Source organism: Narcine bancroftii, chromosome 2 (genome assembly GCF_036971445.1).
Source record: "Narcine bancroftii isolate sNarBan1 chromosome 2, sNarBan1.hap1, whole genome shotgun sequence".
NCBI classification, from domain to species: Eukaryota; Metazoa; Chordata; class Chondrichthyes; order Torpediniformes; family Narcinidae; genus Narcine; species Narcine bancroftii.
Genome location: NC_091470.1, coordinates 15938239 through 15965871, shown reverse-complemented (window position 1 = coordinate 15965871; position 27633 = coordinate 15938239). Strand labels below are relative to the sequence as shown.

At 40.4% G+C, this 27633-nt stretch overlaps 1 protein-coding gene across 7 annotated transcripts in view; it reads right to left on the bottom strand.

The window, feature by feature from the left end:
• The window catches only part of LOC138753231 (centrosomal protein of 128 kDa), a 539432-nt gene that overhangs the window by 355721 nt on the left and 156078 nt on the right, over positions 1 to 27633 (bottom strand). For all 7 annotated transcript variants that reach the window (XR_011351051.1, XM_069915965.1, XM_069915964.1 and 4 more), the window contains one exon: positions 21360 to 21486. Coding sequence is in view for 6 of the 7 variants with exons in the window: in XM_069915965.1 (XP_069772066.1) it covers positions 21360 to 21486 (127 nt within the window). In the remaining variant the exon portion in view is untranslated. The remainder of the gene's footprint in view (positions 1 to 21359; positions 21487 to 27633) is intronic.

Below are 27633 nucleotides of genomic sequence, written 5' to 3'. Positions count from 1 at the left end.
GATCATCTTCTCTGACAAGTGTGTGTCAGAAGGAAGCTGAAATGGATCATCAGTTAAGATCTGAACATGGCTATAGAGGCTTTATTTTTAGCACTCACAGGCTCAGCCCCACCATTTTTGAGGATGGGGTTGTTCTTGGAGCATCCTCCTCCAATTAGCTGTTAAATTGTCCATCACAAAACTTCCCTTTGATCAACTGGTTGCGAGATCACATGGCTGTCTGTTGCTTGCTGCTCTTGGTATTTATGCAGAATTAGATTTAGATTATATTTCATATTTATTGTCAGAGTACATACATGACATCATATACAACCCCCTGAGATTCTTTTTCCTGTGGACGCAGCAGAATTACCACTTATTCTTTCTTTGGCTTGGCTTCGCGGACGAAGATTTATGGAGGGGGTAAAAAGTCCACGTCAGCTGCAGGCTCGTTTGTGGCTGACAAGTCCGACGCGGGATAGGCAGACACGGTTGCAGTGGCTGCAGGGGAAAATTGGTTGGTTGGGGTTGGGTGTTGGGTTTTTCCTCCTTTGCCTTTTGTCAGTGAGGTGGGCTCTGCGGTCTTCTTCAAAGGAGGTTGCTGCCCGCCAAACTGTGAGGCGCCAAGATCCACGGTTTGAGGCGATATCAGCCCACTGGCGGTGGTCAATGTGGCAGGCACCAAGAGATTTCTTTAGGCAGTCCTTGTACCTTTTCTTTGGTGCACCTCTGTCACGGTGGCCAGTGGAGAGCTCGCCATATAACACGATCTTGGGAAGGCGATGGTCCTCCATTCTGGAGACGTGACCCACCCAGCGCAGCTGGATCTTCAGCAGCATGGACTCGATGCTGTCGACCTCTGCCATCTCGAGTACTTCGTAACGTTACCACTTATTAATAGTGTACAAAAAGGTATGCATATAAACAAATAAAAAAATGGAAACAAACTGACTGCAATAGAGAAAAAAAACAATAAAGTGCAAAAGTTTGTCGTTGAGGAGTCTGATGGTGGAGGGGTAGCAGCTGTTCCTGAACCCGATGGTGCAAGTCTGTAGCACCTATATATCTTTCCTGATGGTAGCAGCAAGAACAGAGCATGTGATGGGTGATGTGGATCCTTGATGATTGCTTCTGCTCTCCGATACCAGCGTTCCCTGTAAGATGTTCTCCATGATGAAGAGGGTTTTGCCTGTGATGTCCTGGGCTGTGTTCACTACCTTTTACAGGCCTTTACGCTCAGGGGTATTGGTATCCCCATAAGAATCGTGATGCAGCCGGTCAACGCACTTTGCACCACAACTGTAGAAATTTGCCAGAGTTCCCAATGTCATACCAAATCTAGGCAAACTCTTGATGAAATAGAGATGCTGACATGCTTTCTTTGTGATGCCATTGATGTGTTGGGTCCAGGAAAGATCCTCCAAGATAGTGAATCCCAAGACCTTAAATTTGCTCACCCTCCCCAACTCTGATCCCTCAATGATCACTGGATCATTCACTCCTGGTTTTCCTTTCCCAATGTCAACAATCAACTTCTTGGTTATGGTGACATTGGGTGCAAATTGGTTGCTGGTGCACCATTCAGCCAGTTTTTCAATCTCCCCACTGTATTCTGACTTGTCACCTCTTTTTAGACAACCCAGTGAATTTGTAGATGGTGTTGTCAGACCGAGATGTAATCCTGTATGGTGACTTCACAAGGCAGACTTTAAAATATGCCTGCTATGACTGCTCTGGATCCACTGGCTTGATGTTAATTGGCCACCAAATTCCCAAAGTAAAAAGACTTATACTGTGGCATCTTTCCACAATGACCTTCACCATCCAGGCCAGGCCCTTTTCTCACTGCTATCATTAGGGAGGAGACACACGAGCATGAATTCACACACTCAATGTTACAAAATCAATTTCTTCCCCTCCGTCATCAGATTTCTGAACGGACAATGAACCTCTGGGCCTTGCCTTACTTTTTCTCATTTTTGCACTAATGTTTTTTTCAAATCTTGTAAAATTGTAATTTATAGTAATTCTTGCACCTTGTTCTGCACCATCCTGCTGCTGCAAAACAACACATTTCATGACACAGGTTCATGACAATAAACCTGATTCTGAATTCTGATTCTAACAATGACCCTAATTGAGTGATATGCTGACCCAGAGATGAGATTTGCTGTTAATATTTTGAGTATGATCCTTAGGTAGAAAACAAATTTAGAAAGCTACACTGAAACTACGCAAATGTAATGCCCTGCGATTGCAGCAACTCGTCAAGAAAATTGCTTCAGTTCAAGTTTATTGTCATCTGATTGTACATTTCCAACGCAACGAAACAGCGTATCTCCAGACTATAATGCACTCGCGCACACATATATGTACACACTGCACACAAACGGTATATATACATAGTGATCTCAAATAAATATGATTTTTAAAAATTTATGGGTATCTAGGATAGTTTCTCAATTTACTCAGTATACTTTGAAGAAGCAGGTAAGGAGGTTAGGCTATCCAGATAAGAATTGTTTTCAACGAAAAGGCCGAGAGGTGACTTTGTTGCGTAAGACTTTGTCTGGGTAAACAGAAAATGTTTCCATTGATGCAAGGGAATGGATGGATGTGATAATCCATTTAAGATAGTTATCAGTGAATCCAAAGTGAAATTTCAGACCAACTACCTTCTCCAGAAAGTGATCAAAAGCAGTATACATATGGACATGAAGGCCTACAGCACAGAAAATGGCCAAGTAATTATATTTACACTTCGTGAGGAGTTTAAGGAGATTTGGAATGTCACTAAAGACTCTCGGAAATTCAACAGAACATACTATCTGGTTGCATTACTGTCTGATATGGAAGTGCAATGCACAGGATAGGTAAAAGCCCAAGAGAATTATTATTTCAGCCATCGGCATCACGGGCATCAGTCTTCACTTCATTGAGGACATCTACAAGAGGCAATGTCTTAAGACAGCAGCCACTATCCTAAAGGATCCTCATCATCCAGGCCATGTCCTCTTAACACTGCTACCTTCAAGTAGAGCACCCAGTGACACAAGGACAGCTTCTTCCCTTCCATCATTATTTCTGAATAGATAATGAACCACCGACACTACCCCACTTTCTCTTAGTTTCTTGCACTATTCACTTAATTTTGAATTGTAATTTATAGCAATATTTGCACTGTAATTCTGCTGCAAAACAACAAATTTCGTGACATGCTCATGACAATAAATTCTGATTAACAAAACTCCAAGTTATGATCACAATCTGTAAAACATAAAGTGTCTTCATTCTGACACATTAGTTGGTCCTCTTTATGGCCAGCTGAATTTTTCCAGCATTTTCTGCTTTAATTGTGTAAAACAAAGAGCTGCACATATCATATTTTAAACTCTTTGATATTAGAAAGAATTTATGAGAAACATAATGGGAGAGAATGGTAGGCCTAATGTCACTGTGAACTTCACTGCAGTCTATCTTTGGTGACCTGCCCTGAACCTCTGTACATTTTAGAATGCAAGTTTGCTGCCCTTTTATCAGAACAGATTTGTGGTTATTTAATAGCCTCCTTCAGTCATTTTACAATAATTTCAGCAACTGGCAGCACTCCGAGTTTCAGCTTTCATCTTTCCTTCGAATCACACAGCAGAGGCTTTTCAACTTACTATATCTGTGCTAGTTCTCTGAAGAGCAATCAGTCCCAATCCCTTGTTCTTTCATCACTGCCATGCCAACATTATTCCCCTTTTCAAATAATTCCATAAATGTCCGGTAATATTTAGTTCAATTCAATTAATAAATTTGCAGATACTGTTGAAATGAGCAAGAAAGGTTTTCTTGCATCTGTGAGGGAAATGGCACTTGTATCCAGCTCACATGGAAATGGTTTATTTGTAGATAACTCTCTAGGCCCTTTCACACATCTGAGTTAACCTGTCCATATCACTGGTCAAATCTCACAGTGTGAAATGAAATAACCAGCCAGGGTGAGCAGATTTCAAATGGGCTCTGAGACATGGAGGGAGCAAGTGTAAGAGCCCGGTCGAGTTAACTTACCAATCACCTTCTGGCAGTGTGAAAGCACAACCTACACTCTTTTTTGTCATCACTGGAGGTGGGATCCCTCCCTTAAAATTCCGAGTTGCAGAAATACCTGCAAATAATGGTGTGGTGTGTAAGGTTCCCAGAATCAGCTTGCCCTGCAAATTTTCCCATTTCCGAGGAGGGTGGACAGTGAGAAAAGAGCTTCTTGAAAGGCACCTTGTCAAATTAGGCAGCTACACACTTCTGCAGCAACAAGCGGAAGAGCTTTCTGGAACAGGTACATGGTTTACCAGGCACTGAAACCCTTCTCTATTTCACCAATGCCTCTGTTCAGACAGCTATAGGGACTTGCTCACTAGGACAGAAGCAAAAAGTTACTGTGGTGCACAAGGTGAAGAGGCAAGCAGGCTTTAAATTAGAAAGATTAACATACATTACTAATTTGGCTTCAATTTCAGAAGTTCTTCGACTTGAAAAATTTTATTTTATCTAGTACCATTTCTCTTAATTTTTTTTTCAACCATCTATAATTGATCAAGTGTCTTTTTGGAAAGTAAAATCTTTTTCAGATTTGTTTATAGATGGTAGCTTAATGTCTTTTGAACAATTATCCAATAAATGTAATATATCCAAGTCACATTTTTTTAGATACTTCCAAATCACAAATTTTCTATACTACTGCCTAACTTTCCAACATTGTACCAACCAGATTTGATTGATACTTTTTTCCCCCCCATTTAAACCCTTTTCATAACAAGTTAATAAGATTGAAATCAAATTCGAATGACAAAATTAAAAGAGCCTCGAATGAGGAACTTAAGTTACATCTTCCAGAGGAATCATGGGATAAGATTTTTGGATTGGTTAATACCTCTTCAATATGTGCTTGTCATTACATCACACCACAAAAATTACATAAATCTCAATCAGAAATCTTGGAAATGTGTTTTAGGTGTGGAAATTGGAACCTTTATCCATTCAACCCTGGCTGTGTACAAGGGTGATATCCTTCTGGGAGGACTGGGGGGACAGTCTGGAAAAAAAATTACAAAACTGAATTTTCCACAGGATCCTGAATTGCACCTTCTGGGAAACATTATGGACATAAGTTTTAAACTGTCCAAATACCGAATTCAGTTTGTGAAGGTTGCCTTGTCAGTAGCCAGGAGGTGTACAGCGGTCACGTGGATGTCCAACTCCTAGCTAAACATTACACGATGGAATATGGAAATGCTTGAGAAAATTAGGTACAATTTGAGGAAGAAATATGACACATTCATTAGGGTGTGGCAACCCTACTGGCAGCAGATAAAATAATAGAGATAAGTGAAGTGGGTCATGATGCAGGCGACGTGCTCTTGTATTTTACTCTTTTATTCTTTCACTTGAGGTTTCTTTGGGTACTTCTTACATTCCCTTAAAGATTTTTGATTTAAATATATTTTGTTCTTTGTATTTGTTTATATAATTTTTTTTATTAGAGTACAAGAGGGAGGGGAGAGGGGTAGGTGATAAAATAGTCGCTGTATGATATACACTATTGTTGGAAAAAATAAATCGTTTATTTGGATTAACCCAAGTCTTCGAATATCAAAAATAAAATATTCAAAGAAAAATCTGCTCATCATTCTTTTATTCAGTTTAAAGTGGTACATTGTGTTCATAAGTCAAAAGACAAATTGGCCTGTATTTTTGTCTAACATTAGTCCTATTTGTGATAGGTATAAGTCAGAAGTAGCTTCTCTAACTCATATGTTTTGGTCATGCTCTATATTGGAGAGGTATTAGATATTTTTAAGACTTTTTCAGCTATATTGGATATTAGTTTGCACCTAACCCATTAACTGCTTTTTTTGGAATTATAGTTTTTGAAATGGGACGAGTTCCCACTTCCACACAACAGCCTTTTCTACCATTGTTGGCTAGTAGAGCAATCTTATTTAAATGGAAATATTCTAATCCACCTACTTTGACTCAATGGTTCTCTCAAATTATGTCATGTTTAAGTTTAGAGAAAATTAGGGGTCATACATTTGATACTTCTGTTAAATATGAAGAGACTTGGCAACCTTTTATAAATTATTTCCACATGACTTGTTGGCATAATTATTTTCCCTTCCAGCTATATTTAATTTTATTTCTTTTCTCTTTGTTGGTGAAGACCAGATGATTAATTTGTATTAATAAATTCTCAGGATAGGCTGTCCAGCCTTTTTTTGTTTTTTTTTTCTTAGATTAGGTGGGGTTATTATATTATTTAAAAATTTCTTTTTTGAAGATTTCAGTTTGAGGAGATGAGAACATATTTGTTAATTGTAGTGTAATGCGATATGTTCTATCATATGATGTCAAATAGTGATTTTTTTCTTCTTGATGATGTAATCCTATTCTCCTCATGTATTCTTTACTTATGATTTATAAAAAGACCGAGAAAGAAAGAAAGGAGAAAAGTTTTCCAGTCTACTCTGGGTTACAACAAAAAGACTAATAAATCCAGTGAGAAATACTGCAGATTTTTTTTAAATCGGGTATAGTGCAAAAATAGATCATGTTAGTGCAAGTTAGATAGAACAGATTCAAGGAGAAACAAGATAATCAAAAAGGAGAAAGGTATAGAAGAATGTGCAGAAATAGAGAAAAACAGGGACAATAAGGCATTTGGCCTTTGTGCCTGCTCTACCATTCAGCTCAATTACATCGGGGAGCACGGTTAGCATAATGCTGCTACAACACCAGCAACATGGGTCCAAATCTGGTATTTGTCGGTTCTTCCAGTGCTTGCATGGGTTACCTCTGGGTGATCTGGATTCCTCCCACCATTCAATCTACAGGGTTGTAGATCAATTGGGTGTAATTGGGTGGCATGGGCTTGAGGGCCAAAAGAGCATGCAGTATGTCAAAATTTAACATTTTTTTAAATTAAATTTGATCCTCTTTCTCAAAACCAAATTCTACATCTCCCCATACCCCTTGATCCCTTTTGTGACAAGAAATCCATCTCTTAAATATATTTAGTAGCTTGACCTCCAGCACCTTTTGAAATCATGAATTCCACAGGTTCACTGAACTAGATGAAGAAACTCTTCTCCATCCTAGTACTAAAAGACCTATCATGTATCCTGAACATCTGGTTCTAGGCCTCTGAGGCAGGGGAGGCAGCCACCTTGCATTCAGCCTGTCAGAATGTTACACTCCAGCAAACATTGGCATCATCAATTCAACCTTTCCTCATACAACAGTTCTGCCATTCCAGAAATCCGTCACCCTCTTAGCACCAAGTACATTCTTTCTGGTATGGTCTCAACAAGGCCCTATAGATTTGTGGCAAGGCACCCTTATTCATGTACCAAACCTTTTGTAATGAAGGCCCACAGACCATTTGCCTTGAAGCCTCTTTTTTAATCTTCTCATAACCCTGCCCAGTTTTGACTCATCCTACAAAATATTACAATCAGTTCCCTAACCCAAATTATTAATATAGAACCAGAGAACACTGAAACAGGCCTTTCAGCCCTTTTAGTCTGTGCTGAACTATTTTTTTGCCTGGTTCCCCTGACCTGAACTCAGGACATAGCCCTCCATACCCCTCCCATCCATGTACCTGTCCAAATTCTGAAATATCAAAAATTTAGCCTATATTTATCACTTCAGCTGGCAGTTCTTTCCACACTCCCAACACTCTCTGAGTGAAGGTGTTCCCCCAATATTCCCATTAAACTTTTCCCCTTTTACCCTTAACCCATGTCCTCTGGTTTTTATCTCACCTAACCTCAATGGAAAAAGCCTCTATCAAATTTCCCCTCATTCTTCTCTGCTCTAAGGTTTAAAGTCTTAACCTGTTTGAACTTTAGTGCCTTTTTTCAACAACAGGACATGAGCTATCCTCCAATCCTCTGGTACCTCACCCATATATTGTGAATAATTGGGGCCCCAACACTGATCTCTTTCTTCCCCCATCTAGTCACCACCTGCCAACATGAAAAAAAAACCCATCTATTCCTCCTCAGTTTCTGACTAGGCAATCAATTTTCAATCCCTGACAATCCATTAATCACATCCCACAATCTTTCATTTTTGGACTTTATCAAATGTGTTCTGAAATTACAAATACATCACATTCCCCAACTCATTTGTTCTAACAGTTTTAAAAAAAACTCCAGAAGATTTGCCAAGCACGTTGTCAATGGTGTCTTCATCTCATCTCAATGATATTTCCTCAGGGTCTTTATATCACATCCTTTATAATGGACTCCAAAAGTTTTTCTATGACTGATGTTCACTAACTACTCTAAAGGTTCCTGGTTTTTTTTTTCCCTTCTCTCTTTTTATTTAAAGAATTAGATTTGCTGCCTCAAAATTCTACAATTCATCTCAAACATGTAACATGGGTCTTCGGTCAATTCTGTGTAATTGGGCACCACAAGCTTGTGGGCTTAAAGGACCTGCTGCCATGCTGTATGCAAAATTTAAAATTTAAATTTTAAGATGAAGGATTATGAGGGAGCTACAGGGAGAGGGGGAAACTGTATGAAAGATTAACAGTGCTGTGAGAGATGCACTCACTCTTGTGAAGTTATTGACTCTCTCTCCATACTGAGCAAGATCCCTCACACTTTGGTGAAAGGGTCAAGCCCGAAACATTGGTGATGTATCTTTACCTTTGCTCCATACAAGAACTGTTTGACCTGCTGAATTTCTCCAGCATTTGTGTGTTTTTTTCAAGATGGCTTGTTAGCCATCTGAAAATTGGACCCAGAGATTTGCCTGCAAGAGAATGGGCACAAAACTTTGGTCCAGGCTCTCATCATCTCCAGGAGAGCAGAAGAAACATTGGGAAATGTGAGAATTGCATCACCCACAGAAGCACAGTGATGAAGTATTGTACAAGAAAGATGATTGCCAAGAGAAAACACTTCTCAAGGAGATTGAATGAGTACAGCCAAGTATTGATTCTAAATTGATAACCAGGATTCAAAGGCACTAGTTTTCATAATAACCAAACTACCCAACTTCACCTCAACTTTTACCCTGGGTAAGGTCTGGAGACTTTCTAGTTACCAAACACACTTCAGAGCCCCATATTCTCACCCTGTTAAAATGAGAACAAGTTCTTTTTAATTCATTCATAGAACAGTATTCCCTACTCTGAACTGCTCAAGTTGGTGTGATGTAACCCACTTAACCAAACCTTCTGTTATATGTACTCCCACAGTGCTGTTGGGTAGCGAAGCCCAAGAATTTGACCCATGACAATGAGTAATCAGTAATATATTTTCAAATCAGAATGGGGTGCAAACCAGAGGGGGATATGAGGGTGGTGCTCCCTTACATGTGTCCTCCCAGATGGTTGAGTTTTTCAGGTTGGCAGAGAGTTTACTATTTGCCATTTTTTACATAACTAAAATTAAACAAAAAAAAACCACAAGAGCATCAACATTAATTTCATTAATAAGACCTTTTTATACGCTATTTCAGCTAACAGCCCTTTTCTTTCAATTTTTTTCATTTGTATATTCTGGTCTGCTCAACATCTCCCAGTAGACTGAACTACATATCAGCCAGACTCACATTAACTATGAAAAACTCATTTAAAGGAGCTTAACTGCACATTCAATGGCTGTCCATCGTTCCACCTTATTAAGTACATTCCTTTTGTTCCCGTCAATTGCCTTCTCCTACCTTCTGTTATTTAGAACAACAGTCAGAATTTTACAGCCCTTTGGCCCATATGTCCACACTAATCAAGCTGTCAACCCAAGCTGCTTCGATTTGCCTTAAATTCCTCCAAATCATTCCTATCCATGTACCTGTTCGAATATCTTTTAAGTTTTCTTTGCCTTGGCTTCGCGGATGAAGATTTATGGAGGGGGTAATTGTCCACGTCAGCTGCAGGCTCGTTTGTGGCTGACAAGTCCGATGCGGGACAGGCAGACACGGTTGCAGCGGTTGCAGGGGAAAATTGGTTGGTTGGGGTTGGGTGTTGGGTTTTTCCTCCTTTGCCTTTTGTCAGTGAGGAGGGCTCTGCAGTCTTCTTCAAAGGAGGTTGCTGCCTGCCAAACTGTGAGACGCCAAGATGCATGGTTTGAGGCGATATCAGCCCACTGGCGGTGGTCAATGTGGCAGGCACCAAGAGATTTCTTTAGGCAGTCCTTGTACCTTTTCTTTGGTGCACCTCTGTCACGGTGACCAGTGGAGAGCTCGCCATATAACACGATCTTGGGAAGGCGATGGTCCTCCATTCTGGAGACGTGACCCACCCAGCGCAGCTGGATCTTCAGCAGCGTGGACTCGATGCTGTCGACCTCTGCCATCTCGAGTACTTCGACGTTAGGGATGAAAGCGCTCCAATGAATGTTGAGGATGGAGCGGAGACAACGCTGGTGGAAGCGTTCTAGGAGCCGTAGGTGATGCCGGTAGAGGACCCATGATTCGGAGCCGAACAGGAGTGTGGGTATGACAACGGCTCTGTATACGCTTATCTTTGTGAGGTTTTTCAGTTGGTTGTTTTTCCAGACTCTTTTGTGTAGTCTTCCAAAGGCGCTATTTGCCTTGGCAAGTCTGTTGTCTATCTCGTTGTCGATCCTTGCATCTGATGAAATGGTGCAGCCGAGATAGGTAAACTGGTTGACCGTTTTGAGTTTTGTGTGCCCGATGGAGATGTGGGGGGGCTGGTAGTCATGGTGGGGAGCTGGCTGATGGAGGACCTCAGTTTTCTTCAGGCTGACTTCCAGGCCAAACATTTTGGCAGTTTCCGCAAAACAGGACGTCAAGCGCTGAAGAGCTGACTCTGAATGGGCAACTAAAGCGGCATCGTCTGCAAAGAGTAGTTCACGGACAAGTTTCTCTTGTGTCTTGCTGTGAGCTTGCAGGCGCCTCAGATTGAAGAGACTGCCACCCGTGCGGTACCGGATGTAAACAGCATCTTCATTGTTGAGGTCTTTCATGGCTTGGTTCAGCATCATGCTGAAGAAGATTGAAAAGAGGGTTGGTGCTAGAAAACAGTCTTGCTTCACGCCATTGTTAATGGAGAAGGGTTCAGAGAGCTCATTGCTCTATCTGACCCGACCTTGTTGGTTTTCGTGCAGTTGGATAATCATGTTGAGGAACTTTGAGCGCATCTTTTAAGTATTACAATTGTAAATGCCTCTTCCACTTCTTCTGGCAACTTGTTCTACATACCCTTCATCCTCTGTGTGAAGAAGCTGACCCTCAGGTCCCTTCCAGATCTTTCCCCCTCAACTTAAATCTCTGCCCTCAAATATGTCTATATTGGGTGGAACAGTTGGTTTCGCAGTTAGCGCAATGCCTTTACAGCACCAGCAATTGGGACTGGGGTTCGAATCCTGCGCTGACTGTAAGGAGTTTGTACCCTCTTCCCATGTCTGTGTGGGTTTTCCCCGGGGGCTCCGGTTTTCTTCCACCGTTCGAAACATACTGCGTAGGTTAATTGGGTGGCACACCGAAATGGCCTGTTATCATGATCTATGACTAAATTTAACTTTCTAAATTTTCAGGGTAGGAGGGGTCTATGTCTATATACCTAATCTATGTCCCTCCCAATTTTACAAACCTCCATGAGGTCTCCCCACCTCCAGGAAGAAAAGTCTCAACCTCTCCTTATAATTAAAGCCTACTCATCCCAGTAACATTCTAGTGAAATTTTTCTTCATATTTTCCAGCTTCATGGTATTTTTCCTATGGCTGGGTGTCCAGAACTACAAACAATACTCCAAATGTAATTTCACTATTATCTTTCTCAGTTTTGATTCAGGGTCTTCAACCGGAAACAATAACTAGTTTCCTTTCCTACAGAGTTCCTCAAGCATTACTGTTTTTGCTTCCTTTCCTTTATCCTGGACATCCCTCATCTTTTAATTATAACTGATTTTTGATGCCAGTCAGCAGCACTCAAAATAGGCCTTCTCCTTTTCTGTTAGGAACATAGGAAGTAGGAACAGGAGTAGACCAAAAAAGGCCCAACGAGCCTGCTCCGCCATTCAATACAATCATGGCTGATCTAATTTATGACCTAACTCCACCTACCTGCCTTCTCCCCATATCCCCTAATTCCTCTATCATGTAAAAATTTATCTAACCGAATTTTAAATATGTTTAATGAAGCAGCCTCAACCACTTCCCTGGTTAGAGAATTCCAAACATTCACTACTCTCTGGGAAAAACTATTTTTCCTCATCTCTGTCCTAAATCTACTCCCCCGAATCTTGAGACTGTGTCCTCTCATTTTAGTTTCCCCGGCCAGCTCAAAAAACCTTCCTACATCTATCCTATATCCATACCCTTCATAATCCTATATGTTTCTATAAGATCTCCTCTCATTCTTCTGAACTCGAGTGAATACAATCCTAGATGATTTAATCTTTCATCAAAAATCAACCCCTTCATCCCAGGGATCAACCTAGTAAACCTCCTCTGGACCGTCTCCAAAGCCAGTATAATCCTTCCTCAAATATGGAGACCAGAACTGGACTCAGCACTCCAGGTGCGGTCTCACCAGTACCTTATACACTTGCAACATGACCTCCCTACTCCTGAATTCAATTCCTCTAGCGATGAAGGCCAACATTCCATTTGCCTTCTTAATAACCTGCTGCACCTGCAACCTAACTTTTTGCGATTCATGCACAAGCCCTCCCAAGTCCCTCTGCACAACAGCATGCTGTAGTTTTTCACCCTTTAAATAATATTCAGCTCTTTTATTTTTCTTGCCAAAGTGGATAACCTCACACTCACTAACATTGTACTCCATCTGCCAGACCTTTGCCCACTCATCCAGCTTAACTATATCCCTCTGCAGACTTTCCACATCCTCATTACAATTTGCTCTTCCACTCAATTTGGTGACATCCGCAAACTTGGCTACACCACATTTTATCCCCTCCTCCAAGTCATCAATGTAAATGATGAACAGTTGTGGGCCTAACACTGACCCCTGCGGCACCCCACTTACTACTTTCTGCCAACCTGAAAAACTCCCACTTATCCCAACTCTCTGCCTCCTGTCAGACAACCAATTTTCGATCCATGCCAATAGACTTCCCCGGATTCCACTTTCCTGTAACTTACGGATAAGTCTCTTGTGTGGCACCTTATCAAACGCTCTGGAAATCCAAATACACAACATCAACCTGTTCCCCTCTATCCACCGCACCCATTATATCCTCAAAGAATCCTAACAAGTTTGTCAAACAAGATCTTCCCTTTCTAAAACCATGCTGCGTCTGCCTGATTGAACCCTTACGCTTCAAAAGTTTCACTATTTCATCTTTAATGACGGCCTCAAGCATTTTTCCAACTACAGACGTCAAGCTAATTGGCCGATAATTTCCAGTCTTCTGCCTACATCCCTTCTTAAAAAGTGGCGTGACATTTGCTGTCTTCCAGTCTGCCGGGACCTGCCCAGAATCCAAGGAATTTTGGTATATGCCCACCAATGCATCAACTATAACTTCTGCCATTTCCTTCAGAACCCTTGGATGCATATCATCAGGACCAGGTGATTTGTCTGGGTTTAGTCCCATTAGTTTCTCCATCACTACTTACTTTGTAACAACTATTTTATCAAGGCCCTCCCCAACATTCACATCCTTAACTCCGCACTTGGGCATGGTGGACATGTCTTCCACCGTGAAGACTGACACAAAATATTTGTTCAATGCCTCGGCCATTTCCTCATTTTTTGCTACCAGTTTTCCTTTCTCATCCTCCAAGGGTCCTATGTTAACTCTGGCCACCCTCTTCTGTTTTATATATTTATAAAATTTTTTGCTTTCTGTTTTTATATTTTGTGCCAATTTACTTTCATAATCCTTGTTCCCATTTCTTATTACCCGCTTTGTAACCCCTTGTTGTCTCTTAAAATTTTCCCAATCTTCCAGTTTCCCACCGCTCTTTGCAGCTTTGTACACCTGTGCCTTCAATTTTATACTCTCCTTTATTTCCTTTGTTAACCACGGTTGATTTTTCCCTCCCTTGCTGCCCTTTTTCCTGACCGGAATATATTTTTGTTGAGCATTACAAAATATTTCTTTGAAAATCTTCCACTGTTCCTCAACTGTTTCATCAATTAGCTTGTGCTCCCAGCCCACTCTGCCCAATTCCTCCCTCATCCTATGGTACTCACCCCTGTTTAAGCATAATATATTAGTTTGAGATCTAACTATTTCCCCTTCCATCTGAATGAGAAATTCAATCATACTATGATCGCTATTTCCCAGATGGTCTCTGACGATTACATCATTTACTCTACCTATCTCATTGCACAACACTAGATCCAGGAGAGCATTTTCTCTTGTGGGTTCCTTACATGCTGCTCAAGAAAGCTATCGCGGATGCATTCTATGAAGTCCTCTTCCAGACTCCCACAACCAACTTGATTTTCCCAATCTATGTGGAAGTTAAAGTCCCCCAAGACAACTGCCGTATCATTATTACATGCCTCACTTATCTCTCTATTTATTTCCTGTGCCACTAAACTATTGTTATTTGGTAGGCGATAGATAACACCCACCAATAATTTTTTCCCTTTGTTATTCTTTATCTCTACCCAAATGGACTCAACATTATGCTCTTTAGATCTTATATCAATCTTCACTACTGCCTGGAGCTCATCTTTGATTAAGAGTGCAACTCCATCTCCCTTGCTATCCTGTCTATCTCTTTGCACCACCTGATACCCTTGAAAGTTTAATTCCCATTTAGGGTCACCTTGTAGCCATGTTTCCGTCATGGCGACCCAATCATAGGCATGGGTACCGATTTGCGCCTCAAGTTCACTCATCTTATTTCTAACACTGCGGGCATTCAGATAAAGTGCCCTTATGCTCTTTGTCCTTTTAATATCTAGTGATTTCTGTAACCTTAGGTTAGGTCATCCATCCAGCTGCATCAAAGATGGCATAGCTCGTACAGCCACTGCCTTATGGTGCCAAAGTCCTAGGTTCAATCCTAATCTCAGGAATTGTCTATGTGGAGTTTGGACTTTCTCTGTGACCTCGTGGGAATCCTCCAGATCTTTGCTTCCAGAAGGAAGTACAGGATGGCAGTGTAATTGGCCACAACAAATTTCCTCAACCGTATAGGTGTAGGTAGAATCTTGGAGAACATAAAACATTACAGGCCCATATAAATCTTCCAAAAAAAATTGAAATCCTCCCTTCTTTTTCTTTCATCCACGTGCTCAAGAGACTCTTAAATGGCCCTATTGTTCCAGTATCTACTACCTCCCCTGCCAATGCATTCCAGGCACTGAAAACTCTGTATAAATAACTTACACTTGATGTCTCTCCTAAACGTTCCTCCCTTTACTTTCTCCAGATGTCCTCTAGTGTTTGATATTCCCACCCTGGGAAAAAGGTGCTGAATGACTATCTTATCTATCTATCTCTAAATCTTGTAGACCTCTATTAAGTTACCTCTCGTCCTTCTTCACTCCAAAGAGAAAAGCCCTAGCTCTACTAACCTTGCCTCATAAGACCTATTTTCCAATCCAGGCAACATCCTGGTAAGTCCCCTCTGCCCACTTGCCAAAGCTTCCATATCGTTCCTGTAATGAGGCAACCAGAACTGAACACAACTTTCAAAGTGTGGTTTCACCAGAGATTTTTAGAGCTGTAACATTACCTCACGACTTGAGAAGAACATCAAAAAGGATTAATACCAGCCTTGTGTAAATGGGTGCTTGATAACAGGTGCAGATTCAGCAGCCCATGTTGCCAGGCTTAATTGCTGTCTCTCACTGCTGTAAAAGAGAATGCCTTAAAAGTGAATCATAATTAGGATTGGAATCACTCTCACTCCTCTCCTTCAAATGGGTCTCATCTATTATGATAACACTCACTTTGCTGTGACCGCAGTAACTTTTAAAATGAGCAGTCTACCAGTAATCAGCAAATCTGACACATCAGTGTTCAATCAGAAATACTTCACATCATCTCAAACCAGACATGGGCAAAGAAAAGACAAAACAGCAACACTTCAGAATTTCTTGTGACTGAAACAGGTTTTAAACCTCTCCATCAAATGTGACATTCTAACCTCAAAATCTCATCTCTTCTAGACAACTAGGTACGTCTCGATGAAATCAAATTGTTGCTGTCAGCTGGCTGATGCTGCAAGAAAAAAAAATCTTTAAAGCTATCTTTAAAACTAGATAGGTGTTTTTAAAAAAAAAGCAGTGGGAAAGATCCAGGACTTCACATTTAGATTACAGAGCTTGAGTAGTTAAAAAAATAAACGATTCAGTCACAATGAAGCTGTCATCATTAGATTTAAAATATTTAAATATATTAATATGTTTTAAATATGCTGGCACAGTTAGTGTAGCAGTGCTATTATATAGTGCCAGAGACCAGGCATAAAACCCTGCGCTGTCTTTAAGGAGTTTGTCCATTCTCCCCATGTCTGTGTGGGTTTCCCCAGTGTGCCCTGGTTTCCTCTCTCTGTTCAAAACATACAGGGGTTGCAGGTCAATTGGGTGTAACTGGGCAGCACGGGCTCATGGGACAAAAGGACCTGCTACAGTGTTGCATCTATAAATTTAAAATTTTAAACATGAGATTAAAAATTTTAAATGTATAACTTTATGACGATTTGGACAGTTTTGTCCAGTAAATCATCATCTTAGTAGTCAGTCCCACAAGATCAAGGATTACCTACTGTATTTTTACACATATAACGCAAGCATTATATGCATATTTTACAAACCAAGTACCGCCATGTGTTATATGCGTGTCCACTATACAAGAACATTTTTACATATTGAAAGAATGCACACAATAATAGCGGGTGTGCGAAAGTTGAACTGGAAACTTATAGCGGGCATAGGAACATAATAGCGACATTGAAAGAACACGCACAATTAATAGCGGCCATGGGAAAGACATGCCAGCTGTTTATAGCGAGCGTGGGAATATTAGAGTGAGTATGAAAACGGAATAGTGGCAATGAAAGAACGCGCACAGTTTATAGCGGCCGTGGGAAAGACAATTAATAGCGGCCATGGGAAAGACATGCCGGCAGTTTATAGCGAGCGTGGGAATATTAGAGTGAGTATGAAAACGGAATAGCGGCAATGAAAGAACGCGCACAGTTTATAGTGGCCATGGGAAAGACAATTTATAGCGAACATGGGATTATAGCAAGTGTGAGAATGTAATGGTGGCAATGAAAGAACATACACAATTTAGAGCAGGCCTGGGAAATTTTGATCTTGGTAATATTTCTTTGTACTGAATGCCATGGTATTCCTAGAAACAGGGCATTCTGGATAGGGCACTGCACCTTATCAATGATAATTGCCCAGACCTGAGGGAGGAGATAACAGATCAAGTGCTTCTGATTTGAGACAACATTAGAATTAAAATTCTGCTCAACTCTCTGAAGCCGGTCTTCAATCTATTTAATTGATTCCTCTCCAAAGCTTGTTAATGGGTGATTGACACCTCTGGGGGGGGGAAGTTGATTGTGGTATTAATTGCATGTTATTAACTCCGGCAGATACTGGTATGTACTTTGTCTCATGTCCTACTTAAATGCAAATTGATTTTGCCAATTTAGCGCATTGCATGCGTGTGCACGTTATACAGTAATATTTTTAAACAATTTATGATTTTCTGCACATTATATGCTTGTGTGCATTATGAGTGAAAACAGGTACTGTCAATCCAGTTCTGTGCACCCTTGGCAGAATAATGTAGGAATCACAAGCCTTCCAAGAATGGGGCAGAAGGTAAGTGAACGTTCAGGTAGGTGATGAGTTCAGGAGGCAGCATTTAGGTTGGGGCTGTTCAATTATCCATGACTCAAGTTACCTGTTATGGTTTCTGATTGTATCAGGTAAGCCAACCCTCACCAGCAATCTCAAAGCAAGGTCCTGATCTGGCAGCAAGAAAACCCAAAATATCTGGAGACCAGGCTCTCTTCTATATTAATGGGCTAAGCCACGAACCTCTGTCCACTAGTTGAAAGAAATGAACTCACAATGCAAATAACCTGCATATTGCTGAAGTTTTATTCAAGTAGGAAAGGAAGAGATTTTCCATCAGAATTTCAGGGATAATATTTGGTGACAGAACCTATTAACTACAAATTGTAGTTGCTTATTATCATGTGTATTAAAATACAATGATAAGCTTTGTTTTGTATGCTATCCAGACAAGTCAACTCACACAGAAGATAGTGCAACAGTGAACAAATAAACAAGGGTATTTGGAATAATGTTACAATAAGTCCTCCATAAATCTTCGTCTGCGAAGCCAAGCCAAAGAAGAAGACAATAAGTCAAATAGAGTACTGCAGGGTATAGAGTTACAAAAACAATGTAGGATAGAGAGAAAAGTACAGTTAAAAATACAGTGCAAGGGCATCATTTCTAGCCAGTGAGAGATTCAGTTAAGAGTCATTTAAGACATTAGATGCATGTGAACACCACTCCCTGCAAGTTCCTTTCCAAATCAGATTCCATCCAGATTTTCAAATAAAAACAGAAAATTCTGGAAATACTCGAGTTCAAATTCATTATCACATGTACTAAGGTTCAGTGATAAAGGTTATATCAGCCGGGCAGGCCACATCTGTGGGAAGAAATGCAGAGTCAACATTCTGACAAAAGGTCTTCAACCTGAAATTTTGATTGTTTCTCTTTCCACAGATGCAGCCTGACCTGCGGAATATTTCCAGTATTTGTTGTTTTTGTTTTCAATTTCCAGCAACTGCAGCTTTTTAAAATTTTCATTGAGCATCTTCAATGTCACAGCGTTGTAAGACAGTTTACCACTTGAGTTATGGAGATTTAATAAAACCAGCTCAAACTTTAGTAATGCCAGTTAAAAACTGGAAAAGATAATAGGAGGACACAAGACAGAACATCTACTGAATGTACAAGTCAGCTACATATGAAGTAAATGTGAAGTACAGAGGGACATTAGTGTCCAAATCCATAAATCTCTCAAGGTTGCCATGCAGGTTGATAGGCTTATGGTATGCTGGGCTTCTTTTGTTGGAGATCGAGTTCAAGAGTCATGAGGTAATATTGCAGCTCTATAAAACTTAGGTTAGACCACACTTGGAATATTGTGATCAGTTCTGGTCATCTCATTACAAGAATGTGGAATCTATGGAGAGGGTGCTGAGGAGATTTATCAGGATGTTGCCTGGATTGTAGAACATGTCATATGAGGCAAGGTTAACAGAGCTAGGAACAAAGAAGGATGATAGGTGACTTAACAGAGGTCTACAAGATTATGAGAGGTATAGGTATGGTAGACATCCAGCACCTTTTTCCCCAGGGAAAGAGAAGCAAACACCAGAGATCAGCATAAAGTGAGAGTAGGAAAGTTTAGGGGAGATGGGAAGGGTAAGTTTTTTTTATATAGAGTTGTGGGTGCCTGGAATATGTTGCCATGGCTGGTGGTGGAAGCCTGTACAATAGGGACATTCAAAAGAATCTTAGGCACATGGATGCAAGAAAAATAGAGAATTATGGATGTGAGGCAGGGAAGATTTAGTTTGTTTTTAAAGGTCAACACCACATTGTATCGTGCTGTAATGTTCTAAATGAGATATTTAAGTTTAGGTAAAAACTAGAGAATTTTAATGTAGATGTGAATAGGCTCTTTCCCCTGAGGGTACGGGAGATTGGTACAAGGGGTCATAAGTTAAGGGTTAGGGGGCACCCAAAAAGACCCCATTCAACAAAAAAATTCTGGCCGAAAAAGCGAACCAGTCCCAACCACCGATCCACGACACCTCCCCACCAGCACCATAACCCACCCAGAAAATTTTTCTTATTTAAAAAATATTTAAATAGACCAATCTCTTCTAACTATAGAAAAACAAAAAGAAAAAAAGAAAGAAAAAACCCATATTAATCTATCCCCTCCCACTAAACACAGTCACCAGGGAAACTTAAAAGTTAATGACCAGGTGGGATTGGTAGTGAAGAAAATGAATGCTATGTTGGCCTTCATTTCAAGAGGAATAGTGTATAAAAGTAAAGAGGTGTTGATGAGGCACTATGGGGCACTGGTGAGACCTCATTTGGAGTACTGCGTGCAGTTTTGGGCCCCTTATCTTAGAAAGGATGTAATGTTGTGTATGAGGAGAATTTGGCAGCTCTTGGGTTGTATTCATTGGAGTATAGAAGAATGAGAGGAGATCTCATAGAGACATTTCATATTTTGTAAGCTTTCGATAGGGTGGATGCGGGTAAGATGTTTCCCTTGGTGGGTGAATCAAGGACAAGGAGTCATAGTCTGAAAATTAGAAGTTATCCATTTAAAACAGAGATTAGGATCTGTGGAACTCACTGCCGCATACAGCAGTGGAAGCCAGATCACTGGGAGTATTTAAACCAGAAATAGACAAGTATCTCATTAGTGAGGGCTTCAAGGGATATGGAGAAAAGGCTGGAAATTGGAACTAGTATAGAATAGCTTAGTGTCGATTTACGGAACAAACTCGATGGGCCTCGTGGCCTGGTTCTGTTCCTTTGTCTTGTGAATCGAGTATTGGCTCTCGGACATCAGATAGAAAAACCCCCAGAGCACCCCTGCCTAAGTTATCAAATTATAAAGGTCCATGAATGGGTCTCATACTTTGTCAAATTCAACCTTGATCTCTTTAACATTATATCTACTTTTCTCCAAACTCATACAAGATATAACATCCTGTAACCATTGCATACAAGTTGGTGCTCTGCTGTCTTTCCATCTTATCAAAATTACTCATCTGGCCATGAAGTAAAAGCTACTATTCTTTTCTGAGTTGAATTCAATGAAAACCCAGACATTTTATAACTGTTGAGCCCAAGGTCCCTGTTCCTGCCTGGGAACCAGTGCCCCCCAACCCAACATGGAGCCATGACTCCTGCACCGCGCACACTTGGGCAGCGAGGCGACTTCTTCGATGTGGACGGCATCGCACCCAATGTTAAGAATGGAGTCGCTGTCGCCAACTCCGGCTAAAATTGATGCTGAATGCTTGGACCCAGCACCATTTGGCATCTTTCTGGCCAGAAGCAAAGTTTTATTTTTACTGTTATTGTAATCATTCAGTTGCTTAATTTACAGATTTGTTACTTGGCGATTGGGGTGTTGTTACAAAGTTTGGGTTGTTGCTGGAAGGCCTGGACACCAGTCTCTGGTACGTTCCTTGCAGTTGTTCTAAGACAAGGGGGCAGAAAATTGGCGGGTCGTCTTAGACGCCTGAAATATGATAAACCTTGAAAATGGGAACCCATCTTATCTGAAGTTAGTCTGATATGCCAAAATATACACTAATGAAGAAAATGTAATGGGAAACATTCCGCCAGAACTCACCTGCTTGAATCAGTCTGTCATCCTCGTCTATTTCTCGATAATTTTTCTGTTGCAATTGCAAAATTCTGTGTTGCAAAGTTGCTCGTTCCTGTTCAGTCTTCAACAGCTGAGAGCGCAAATCACCTATCTAAATTCATAGATAAAACTTAGTGGATCAGTAGAGCATTTCATAACGTTTCAACTTGGAAGTGTTTGCAATGCTGTTGTAAATGTGCCCAGCAGTTAAATAAAACAATGCCAGTAAAATGTAATTACCTTGAATAATAAAGCAACAGTAAAATTAAAAAAAATATACAGCATTATTTAAAAAATAGTTCAGAATATACTTGTTGGCACAAAAAAGAGACAATATTAAACTGCAAAATCAGAGTCTAACCAAAGCAAAGAAATGCATTTGGAGAAAGAACAACAGGAAGGTGCTGTGAATATTGAGCAAGGCAAGCAGCATCTACAGTGAGGGAAATAGAATTGTGTTTCAGGCTAATTTCTAGCATCTGCTGTTTTTCTTTTACAAATTTGAAATCTGTATTTGGGGGGGTTAGTATATATCAGGGCAAAAATGTGGTGGTAGTACCGAAACTGCTGTAATGGAACCACTGCCAATGGAAGAGTAGGGAGTGGAGACATGGAGGTGCTCCTTAAGGTCATTCTGCCCAGTCCTAATTCCAACAGTTCCATACAGGCTTTAAATAGCTTGTTAAAGGAACCAATTATGTTTTTTGTAAATCCTTCCATCATGGAGGTCTGTGCCTAAGATGGCAGCGATGGGTTGCAGACTCCAGGGGAGCAACAGACCAATGCAAGGTGGAAACAGGGGAAACACGACCCTGCCCCCCACCAATGAGAAGGAAAAGCCTTGTAGATGACCCAACAGGATGGCTCTGAAAGACTTCAGGTGCTGAAGGCTTCCTGAACATATTAGAGGTTTGGATCTGGAGCTCAGGTTGCCGGTGGTTTAAACTGGAGTCTGTGCGGCTGCAGAGGCTGTGGGAGGGCTGGAGGCGAATCCATGGATAATCAGTGTCTCTGAAGCAACTGTCTTTTGCTTCTCTTTCTCCTATTGTTAGGGGCACTGGGCATTGCTCATGACAAGATTTTGTTTGCCTTTACAGCACAGAAAGGTTGAAGTAATATCATGCATATTACATTTTTTAATGTATTATTACATGACAATAAAAAGAACCTTTAAGTAAAAGGCTTGAGGAGAGTGGTGCATGTTTTAACTTAGTTAATGAATAGCTCCTCAGTGTAAGAGCATGCTGTCTTCTCACTGCACGGCCTTCAGTATTATTCCTGGTATTTTCTGCTTAGATTATTTATAAAAACAAATCTAGGACGTTCAGCCTCTTTGAAGATACATTGTCCTTCACCTCCAACATCCAAATCTATCTGCCAAAACATCTTACCAAGATGCATCTCCAAAAAATACTTGAGGTTCACCCCCAAAAAAATCACAAGGTTCTGTAAAGTATTAAGTCCCATATTTGATGGCATATAACACCCCTCTTTTTTCCCATAAAAAATAGCTCCAAAAAAACCCCAGCTCTTGTATGTGAAGGTGACATTTTGGTGCTGCCATTTTGTGTTTCGCACCGAAATACAAACAGGAGGAAAGTGCTCAAGCTACACTATTGCATACAATCTAAAAATCGTAATGTATGCTAAGGAGCACGATAATAGAGCAGCAGCTAAAGTTTTTGGAGCACCACGTACAGCAAAAATGGTACGTGCATGGAGTCCATGCAAGAAAAATGCCAGAGACAGCCAAAAAGGGTCATCTTAGTCTTCATTGTCCACCCACACTTGAGGAGAAGTTAAAAAAAACTGGGTGATAAATGAACGGGATTCTGGCAAATGCTTTTCTCACAAGATGATCATTCATGAGGCCAGGAGATTAGGAGAAGAACAAAGGCATCAGGATTTTGCAGGAACAGAAGGTTGGTGTTGCCAGTTCATGAAAAGGCACGGTTTATCAAACACATCCATTGTACAGTAAATGCCAATAGATTATGAAGACAAAAAACCTGCACTTCTGGCCTGGGATCAGTTCAGGGCACACAGAATTGAAGCCGTAAAAAAAAGGCGAGTGAACTGAAAACCAAGATACCTGGTGGTCTGATGAGCCAATTGCAGCCTTTAGATGTGTGTAGAAACAAGCCGTTTAAAAATAGCATGAGAGAACACTGGAAAAATGGATGGGAGAAAAGGACCAGGAGCAGGAAGAATGGAATGTCCCACCATTACCTAGGTGTGTGAGAGGGTGAAGACATCTTGGGAAAATGTAAGAGCTGGAATTATTGTTAAGGCTTTCGAGAATTGTGGAATTAGTAATACCCTTGACGGCACTGAAGATGATACATTATTTGAAGACAGTGATACCAGCAGTAGTGATGATGAGATTTTGGGCTTTGATTGTAAAGATACTGATGAATATTCAGGCTTTGAAGATGATTACAGTTTTTGATGTTTCCCATATCTTTTATTGTTTTTGTTTATGATAGTTACTTGTTCTAATGTTCTCTTATAAAAGGTTTTCTCTTGTGTTACTGGGTATATTATATATTAATATGTCTTTAAGAGAGATAGATTGTAGGAGTTTTACTGTAGGTCACTTCACAAACAGAGTAACACTTCACAACTCATTTAAAATGCAAGAGTTTGGCTTGGCTGAAGCCAGTCATGCAGGCACAAGTAGCTTTGCAAAAGACAATGGAACTGTTTTGGGAGGATGGGGGGAGAAAGAGAGAGAGAGAGAGAGAGAGAGAGAGAGAGAGATAAAACTAAGTTCTGCAGTGGTTTTTGGAATCTTATTGAAATCCCCATTTTGAAGACGGGTTGCAAGTTCTGAGCTCAGCCCGTTGAAAACCCTTATGGTTCTCACAAGAGAAAATGGCTGGGTTGAGTGAAATAAGGGAAACAAATGGAACTCTGTGGTGACCTGGAAAAAGAGGTTATCATTTGGAAAACCCATGATGTTGCCCCATCCTTCTGCAAGACAGTGAAGTGACTGATCAGATGAAATGTTTGTGTGTGTCCAATGGGCAACAAATCTCTCTCCGAAACCAACAAGAACCTTCCTGAGCGGTAACCACCTTTTCACCAGAGCCTGGTGAAAATTCATAAATGATAGATTCTGTGCACAGTATAAGAATTGCTTGATACTGGTGAACTTGGAGGAATGAGAAGTGAGATTGGACTGTGAATCAAAGAACTTTCCTGAACATATACACATTACAGAGACGTGCGCTCAGAATTAGAAGGGGATTAAGTTAGGCTAAGTTACTAGTAATAAGTTAAAGTTTGATCTTGTTTTTATGTTTAAAGAAAATTAAATGCAAATTTTATTTAAGTAACCATTTGACTTGGTGAATTTCTATTGCTGCTGGGTTTTGGGGTCCTCTGGACTCGTAACATTTGTTAATTGCAGCAATATTATTATTAAAACTATTTTTTTAATCACTGTTCATGTTGCATGTTTTGTCCAAGTTTTACCTGTAAATACATTAAAACAAATTTTTCCCAAAATTTCCAGCTACAATGGGGGGTTGGGGAGGGTTCTTATCTGCTGTCAAATAAGGTACTTCTACATTTTCTTAAGATTCAAAGCAGGTCATGTGAAAAATCTTAATTACTGGCAGAAGAAAGTGGAGAAGCGACTTCATGAATATATACAGTATATGATACTTTTATGAAGGGCTTAAGCCCAAAATGTTGGTTATATATCTTTACCTTTACTACATAAAGGACACTGATAGACCTACTAAGCTTCTCTAGCATTCTATGTGGTTTTTTTTTATATATAGTATATATATCATGTTCATTTCTAGCTTTTCCTAGTTCTTAGGAACCCAATGCCTCTCATGGCCCTATTTCTCCTTCAAAAGAAATTGGCTAACTTGCTGGCTAAAATAATTTCTCTTATTATTTCAGTATTTCATCATCCAGAGCTTTGCCTTTGCTTTTCAAATAAATACTCAAAAAGCAAACAAATTGTGAGAAACGGATCAAGGTCACAGATATCATCTTATGTGTCACTGTTAAACAAATGGGCACAAAGATATTCACTGATCCACAGAAGAGAGGCCTTGAGCCAAGTTTTTCCGTAGCGTTTCATAAAACTGGACAAAACAGATTTTTCTGCACCAGTGAAGGTTTTTTTCCACTTAAATGAAACAGCTTGAAAGTTGCATGTCATTCTGAGAGAGGACTGGCCATGACATCAAGGCAGCATTTTTTCCACTGAAAACAAGGGTAAGAACAATGGCATTTAAGGTCAGGGTCGGGATCTTTACAAAAGGTCCAGGTACAACTTGCAGAAGGCTATCTCTGAAGCAAAGTGGCAATTCCGGAGGAAGCTAGAGATACATACATGCCAGCTGTGGCAAGGAATGCGTGCCATTACAGCCTATAAAGCGCGAACAAACAATATAGATAGCTGTGATGCTTCATTCTATGCCCGGTTTCAGAAGAAGAACCAAACAGTGCCTACTAGAATCCCTGAAAAGGCTGAACCCTTGCAAGGTGTCAGGCCCTGATGGTGTACCTGGAATGGTACTGAAAATCTGCACCAACCAACTAGCCGGAGTGTTTACGAACATTTTCATCCTCCTATTGCGACCATTAGAGGTTCCCACCTGCTTCAAAAGGGCATCAATCATCCCACTTCCCAAGAAAAGTATTGTGAGCTGCCTCAACAGCTATCGTCCAGTAGCACTAACTTCTACGGTGATTAAATGCTTTGAGAGGCTGGTCATGGCGAGAATTAATACGTACCTAAGCAAAGATCTGGACCCACTGCAATTCGCCTATCATCACAATCGCTCCACAGCAGATGCAATATCGTTGACTCTTCACTCAACTCTCGATCACCTCCAATACAGCAACTCATACATACAGCTGCTCTTCATCAACAAGAGCTCAACTTTCAATCCCATTATTCCCTCAATGCTGGTCAAAAAGCTACAAACTCTAGGCCTCTGTACCCTACTCTGCAACTGGATCCTTGATTTTCTCATTGGAAGACTACAGTCAGAATGAATTGGAAACAACATCTCCTCCTCACTGATCAACAACACAGGCGCACACGTGTGATTAGCTCACTGGTTTACTTGTTAGGGTCAAATTCCTGGATATCAACATCTCTGAGGATCTGTACTGGAGCCTCAATGTTGATGCAATCACAAAGAAGGCTCACCAGCAGCTATATTTTGTGAGATCTCATCAAAGGCTCACGTAAACTTCTATAGGGGAACATTCTGCCTGGGTGCATTACTGCTTGGTACAGAGACACCAACTCTCAGGACAAGAATAAACTCCAGAGGGTTGTTAACTCAGCCAATGACATCACAGGCACCAGACTTCACTCCATCGAGGACATCTACATGAAGCTGTCTTAAAACAACTGCCTCTATATTCAAAGACCCCAAACACCCAGGCCATGCCCTCTTCATTCTGCTACCATCGGGGAAAATGTACAGGAGTCTAGACGACCACTCAGCACCATAAGGACAGCTTCTTCCCCGCTGCCATCAGATACCTGAATAATCAATGAACAAAAGACACTGCCTTACTTTTCGTGCACTCTTATTTTTATAGTAATGTTGTAAGATGGTTATAATATGAATGTTTGCTCTATGACGCTGCCACAAAACACCGAATTTCATGACTTGTTCATGACAATAAATTCTGATTGATATCAAGACACCCTGGTAAAACTGATAGAACTAGTAAAATCAATGCAAGAGTCCGAGGCCCAACTACCTTCAGTTGATTCAGTAATGACCTCCTTCAAGTACAAATTTGCTAACAACACCACATTATTGGCCAAATAAATGGAAATGACAAGTTAGAACACAAAATGGAGATAAAAAAAACTGGTTGGGTGGTGCCAGAACAACAATTTTTCATATATTTATTTTAAAAATCTTTTTCAATTAGCTTTATGTTACAACTGCTTAAGTGTTTATCATTTTTCTTTCTGTTTGACTATTATATTATTGAACTTATATATAATAGTTTTATTTTTCTTATATAACAGTTTTTGATTAATGGCTTTTGTGTACTATTTCTGTTAAATCCAATAAAGATTTTGAAAAAGGAAAAAAAAACAATCTTACTCTCAAATGTCACCAAGAAGGAGCTAATTGTTGATTTTAAGAATATTACGAGCTCCCATTTTAGTAAAATGGGATTATTGCTGTAAGGGATAGTATAGACAGGAGGGACTGAATGGTCACGGTTACCTTTTCACACATCACAAATCACAGCTCGTATG